Here is a 6,910-nt window from a genome sequence, read left to right on the forward strand (position 1 = left end):
TATGCATTTTAGACAGTTTAATGGGCTTTAGACCGACTGGATCCAGTGTCCTGTTTGGATAGGGTCTTAGCTTGGGCCTTAGTTATGACCTATTTTAAATAGGCTTGAATTTGAATTCCGAAAAGAAGAAATTTCACTGACCATTATTTTCTAAAAAAACATTATTTTTATGGTAAAAAAAGATTTACAATTTTTTTTATTTATACAGTTTCTGTTTTAAAATTTTGTCACAAAATACTAAAAATATTTTTAATGTATATTATTGAGAATTTAATTTTTCCATTTTCTTTTTGAATTTTATCAAGAAAAAAAATACTAAAAGGTTATTATTTTAATTTATATTATTATAAATTTTCTGTTTAAGAATTCGTCTAAAAAAATACTAAACATATTCCTATAAAATATCAAAATAATATTATTTTAATTTACATTAATGTAAAATCAATCGAATGAAGTAGATTTATCATTTTTATTTTATATTCTTATGTTTGATATTCGTGAATCGAGTGATATTATATATTTTTTATAGCAATTAATATGTTTTGATGACATGAAGATATATATTTAAAAAAATATATCATAATATATCAAAAGTATACTAAAATATAATTTAAAATACCTAAAGACATAATTAAAATAAAACTAAAAAAATATCATCTAACGGTAACAAAAATATACTATAGAAATACGAGTAAAATATTTAAAAGATACCATGGTCCAGTCTCAAAAAAAATACTGTATAAATAATTTTTTTGACAAATTCACGAAAGAATTATTCGTAAAATAATTTATATATCCAATTTTTTGTATTTTTTAGAAAAGAAGAAAAACCTTTCGAATATTCACTCAGTATAGCTAACTATTAAAATATCATCTATAAAATTCAACACTACTGATCACTATAAGTATATTCAACAAAAATACAACTAAGTTGAATAAAGTTTTGTAGTTGATTTTAATTATTATATATAGCTATGCTTGATAATTTACATTATTAATAAATAACATAATACATTATATGAATAAAATTTAAAAATAAATTATATTCTATATGATTATTCAGCATAATAGTAACAAAATTCTATTAAACAGTTCACATTTATCAATTATTGGCTATTTATCTATCCGTTTGTCAGTTATAACTGTCAATTTTTATAAATAGTGGAGTATTCTTAAAACTCATGGAAGGGAAGATCAAACTGAGACGAATATAAAGTGAACCAAATAGGGCAGACATCTGTTTCAGCAACCTGCTCTCGTCTTTTGCTGCAATTGTTACCCTCTAGTTTCCATTTACTCAAATATTAACTCACAGAATTATATGATATATACCCATTTGGAAGACGAAAAATAAAACAAAGGAAATTGAGCAATTAATGTTTTGAAAAGCCTAAAATTATAAGAATACCCAAATTCGGAAACTCGTATAGAACTTAATTCAATTTTAAGAGGTTATAATTTTCTTAACTAATTACTATTATAACAATTGTTTTTCCTTAAGCACAGTTTTCAAATAGGGGACTTATTGTTCTTTAAAATGGATACAATGATTTTTGTGTTGTGCCTTCTTGCTGGTTCTCACTCGCACCAGAAAAAGATCATCAAATTATGACTGATGTCTTCAAGTAATTAACACCCTGTGATCTTCACAGACAATCCAAAGGCATGCAGCATCTTATGAGAATCACAGGTAATTACAAGTTCTTCATAATCACAATGCCTATGATAGATGTTCAATATTATGCTATGCAACTGTTGTGCTAATTGCACTCATATGGCTTAATAGCATCATAAAATTTTAAGAAAAGGAAAAAACGTAAAGAAGGGTTTATTTTAATATTCCAAGAAGTATATAATATACATACAACTGATAATGTTTTGCTATAGCATCAACAAATAGTACTCATGCTGTAATTAATATGGATTCAGCTTTGCTGATTCCCACTTGTGCTGAAACTCATCAGTGTTCTTCGGAATGTTTCTCAAGTAAACTCCATCATCTTTAGCAGTCCAAATGCACTGCTGAGCGCCACCACACCTCTCAAATAAATACTGACTGTCCCAAAACACCTTTAGATCAACATGGGAATGGTCATCAGGAGCCATGTGGCACCAGTAAAGTGTGGTCAGGATGAAATTTATCCTGAAACTCCAAGAAAATTCTCGCCCTTTCGCAAGACTATGAGCGCCAAGATCGTTGTCTGCAGATTTGCAATGTATCTGCAAGATCTTGTTTCGGCTCAATCCGTTGACAACATGAACGTGGAACTTACGGAATAGTTTGCAGGAATTGGATGTGACAAAGAAACTCATGGCTAATACAAAAATAAACAAGAATTTCAGGTTCAGAATGAAAGAGCTCATTTTGTTTAGATTAGATAATATGCACATGATTCATAGTTGGAATTTGTCAGCTATATATACATAATAGCTAGGAGAAACAGAGAGAAGACTTCTGTCATTTAACTTTCCAAAAACAAAAGAGAGAGAGAAGAGTTCTGTCACTTATGTCTGATTTCTTCTTTATTGAGCAAATTAGTATGAGTTATTCTCTATCAGATTACAAAAAAACAAGTGGACCCTTTTTTTAGATTACAAGAAACATTTGTACTAGATTATCTCTATAATTATACTAAAATATCATTAGCCAAGACATTACTTAAATGACCAAATTTTGCATAGCACTCGATTGAAAGAGCATGGGAATTATATTTTTCTGTGGATGGATACGCTAAATTTTGAATTTAACCCATTTCTTAAGGAATGCCATTTATGAAAACACCATCATCTTTCATTAGGATGACTTTCATGAAGTTGTTTATCCACCCAAAACAGTTTTAAATCTTGAAAGCAACATGAGAGGTACTTGTTGTCCGAGGCAAGCTATATGCATAACAAAGAAAGCCTTCTTGCACCATTACATGGCAACTGTTACTTTTGTATGAATGTTGCGTATGTGCATGGTTTTGCCTTTAGTTTTATGCGAGAAGAATGTGCATGAGCCTCTAGGGTAAATTGCCCGGTTGATACCAAACTTTGGGATTGTGCATGAGCCCCTAGAAACCCTATTATAGGAAACATTATGCGGAAACTCTATAAATATATATTGGTAGGTTTAGAATTTATAAATACTTTGCTGCAATTCTTGATTTAGAATTTTATAAATATGATTTGCCCCTTTTAATTTTATTTTCTTGTAATGCTAAAGAAAATCTGGGAATCAACAGATTTTGCAATTCATGATTGGTAAAGCACTGAATCGATTTAAATGTGTACATTATACAATTAGCTCGGCCATCCATAATAGGGTGTAATGGAGGGTGCAATACCTCCATTACACTCTCCTAGTGGGAAAGAATTGCGAAATCTACATATATATTAATTTTTAAAATTTAAAATTTTATTGATGTGTATATTTAATTTTTGATAGATGGAATTTTTATTTTTGATATGTGTATTTATTTTGATACATGAGATTCAAGCTTATTTAGAATTTTGTAATTTTTTCTATTAATTAATAAGTTATATTCCTAATTAAATACTAATTCTAATCCCAATAAATAAAAATAATAGTTGTCCAAATAAAAAAAATCAAATCAAGTATCTGATAAGAAAAAACTCTACAATTAACAATTGATTAAGACTAAATCAGCTAACAAATATTGTTTTAAATCTTTATTAAATGCTTTACTATAGATGTTAAGTGAAAGACAACTATCAGTTGCCTTAAAATTTCTGAACAAAACACTCTTTTAGTATATAATTCATAGTGAAAAATATTATAATGAAAAAAGGGATAATAAAGTAATGAAATGATATGAATTACACCCTAAGGAGTGTAGACTATTATGGATTCTCTTAGTAAACCACCGATGCAAAATCACTTATTATGTTTGGGACAATTGGCATCAGAAAATGAATTAAAGGAAAAGCTTAAATAAAACTATGTTTTATTAATAATAAATATTCTAAGAAGTAGGATACATATTAAAGAACTGCTCGGCAGCACAAACAAATAATACTAAAATCATATTCTAATTTGGATTCAGCCATTGTGCCTTATTGTTCCCCAGCTGCGTTGGAACTCGTCCACATTCATTGGGATATTTCTCAAGTAAACTCCATCATCTTTAGCAATCCAAATGCACTCTTGCTCATGACCGCACTTATAAAATAGAGAGTTGCTATTCCAAAACACCTTTAGATCAGCAAAAGATTGGTCATCAGGAGCCATGCGGCACCAGAAAAGGGTGGTTTTTATAAAATTCATATAGAAACTCCAAGAAAATTCTTGGCCATCCCCAAGATTATGACCGCCAAGATCATTGTCTGAAGATTTGCAATGCACAAACAACACCTTACCTGGGCTCAGTTCATTGACGACATGAACATGATAACTGTTCAGAATGTTGCAATTGTTAGGTGTAACAAAGAAACTAATGGCTAATACAAAAATCAACAAGAGCTTCATGTTAACACTAGGAGAATTCATTTTCTTGACTGTATAATGACTAATTCTCTATGGTCTATATAGAGCTGAAGTCCATAGCTATATATATACCAGAAGCAGTATGAGATAATGTAAATATCTCTTTCATTTCCTTATATATATATATATATAGCAAGAAATCTGCTATCAACAATTAATGTTGCAAACTTCTTATTTTCCATTTTGGAAGGTAGACATTTAATTAAAAGAAAAGTCAATAATATCATATGAATACTCAAATCTTTTTCTAAAAAATCATTTGCAATGAGGCGCGTATAAATTTAAACAAAAGGGAATAAATTCATATGATACTCAAATCCCTATAATTAAGTGAATAAATTTAAATGTTCGTCTGATCATGCATGAAATTAACAGTTGACTTCTATATATTATAAAAGTAAATTAAACTGAAAAAAATAAGAGATAAATTAAACTAAGAAAAGAGAGGCTTAATAGCCATTTGCTTTTAAGATGGGAAGTGACTGCCTTCAGTTGATTGGTCTATTAACTATTCGATTTTAGATGGTTTTTATTGGTTAGTAGTAAGCCCTTTTAATTATGTAATATTTAATTATTATCTATAGAACTTTAATTAGGTTGCTCATAAGTTAGTTAGATTTGCTTTCTCTTAAAATGTGGTACAACTTGTTTTTCAAAAGTTGTTCTATTTCTATGTAGTCTTGTTCATTCAGACGTATCTCTTTCTTTTTAATACAATTTCTTCTTTTTCCAGAAAAGAAGAAAAAAAAAAAAAGAGAAACTACCAGTCACACAATAATTATATTCAGTAGTGGCATAATATATAAATTTAATTAAAAGTTGGACTAAGATTTGGTATAAAATTATAAAATTTTCATTCGAAATGTTCATAGTAATTAATGCAATCAATTTAGAATTTTTTTTTTAATCAAAATTTCGAGTGGTAAATGGGTCATTATCAAATCAAATTATTTTGAGATATAATTATGAGCCAAATAGCATTTATGTAAATATATTATTTGAACAAACCAATAAAATGAGGACACCTCATCTAAATCTTTCAGTGTCTAAGTTATAGATTCACATTTACAAATACTAGCTAAAAATAGAAACAATATATAAAATATTAAAATCACTTCACTGTAGCTGAGACTAAATTTTAAAATATCGAAAAATAAGATAATCATCCAAAGTGAAATTGAATGTTTAAATGAAAATAAAAAATAAACTCTAGCATAGATGATTTATCTCAATCTTAAAATTACCTTTTCTCCATTTCCATCTTCTCAAACGGAAAACCCACTATGAGCCTAAATTAATTTTACACGGTCCATTTTAACAATACCATGGGATACTGCAATCATAATTAGTACTCCATGTAAATAAATAGAAAAAACTGAGAGAGAAGATTGTTCATTACTATTGCCATTTTTTATGCTAGTACTTCTGCGAATTGAGTGAGACTTTCATATTCAATGATTTACCAATTTTATTAATCTCAATGCTTTGTGTTTAACCCATTAATTTTTGTGTTTCCATTTGTACTAAATCTCTTATTTTTTAAGGAAATAAATATAAACAAAACCCATTGAGATGCTGATATTATATATAAAAGTCTAAAAAATAATAAGAATTTTGGAAACTTGCATTTTCTAAATTTAGAATTTCAATTGAAAAAAAAAATCCTAGAAAACTGAACCATATTGTAATTATTATCATGATTTTGCAAGATCCCAATCCTGCAAATAGCTTATTTCACAAAAAGCAATTAAATCAGTGTTATCAGACAGACCTGGTGCAAATCTTGACCCGTTAAAAAAAATTAGATTAACGGGTCACTAATTCGATCGTTGGTTCAGGCCTATGTATATAATTTAATAATATTTTTAACTTAAAATATTATTTAATCTAATATATCAAATTTAGTTTGGAATACTTTTATTACAATTTTTCAAAGTTATGATTTATATGTATATGTATACATAACGTAAATATTTAAACAAATGATAAAATTCAAAAATTATCATATGGTTTAATACTTTTATATTTGAAGAATAAAAATATTTTTATATCAAATGAGAAACATGTATTTTATTACATTGTTAAGATTACACATTGCTTATGAAATTATAATTTAGTAATAGTTGATGTTAAATATATGTAAAACTGTATAAACAATATTAAAACATAAATATGTATTTAAAAAATTAAAGCACGTGACACTTACTTGATACGAAAAATATCTCCATCTCTCAAATGAAAAAGTGTCAAATCACATGGTAATTTTTTAAAACTTATCTTAAAGTTAATAACTTATAAATATAATAATTATTGATTAAATATATAACATTAAAATATTCTAAATATTTTTAAAATGAAAAAATTATCATATTATGTGGGATTTATAACTTATATTTAATAAAAAAATACAAATTCACGCCA

At 27.3% G+C, this 6,910-nt stretch overlaps 2 protein-coding genes across 2 annotated transcripts; both read right to left on the reverse strand.

Moving 5' to 3' along the window:
* Nucleotides 1-1,914: 1,914 nt before the first annotated feature.
* On the reverse strand, nucleotides 1,915-2,313 carry LOC8262774 (S-protein homolog 74). Its single transcript, XM_002521101.3, has one exon. It carries the CDS (start codon nucleotides 2,311-2,313, stop codon nucleotides 1,915-1,917), a length of 399 nt encoding a protein of 132 aa, XP_002521147.2.
* A 1,620-nt stretch (nucleotides 2,314-3,933) lies between these two features.
* Nucleotides 3,934-4,512, reverse strand: LOC112535175 (S-protein homolog 74-like). Its single transcript, XM_048377347.1, has one exon. It carries the CDS (start codon nucleotides 4,490-4,492, stop codon nucleotides 4,046-4,048), a length of 447 nt encoding a protein of 148 aa, XP_048233304.1. The 5' UTR covers nucleotides 4,493-4,512; the 3' UTR covers nucleotides 3,934-4,045.
* Nucleotides 4,513-6,910: the final 2,398 nt, after the last annotated feature.

The sequence above is a fragment of the Ricinus communis genome, chromosome 7, assembly GCF_019578655.1.
Source record: "Ricinus communis isolate WT05 ecotype wild-type chromosome 7, ASM1957865v1, whole genome shotgun sequence".
In the NCBI taxonomy this organism is placed as follows: domain Eukaryota; kingdom Viridiplantae; phylum Streptophyta; class Magnoliopsida; order Malpighiales; family Euphorbiaceae; genus Ricinus; species Ricinus communis.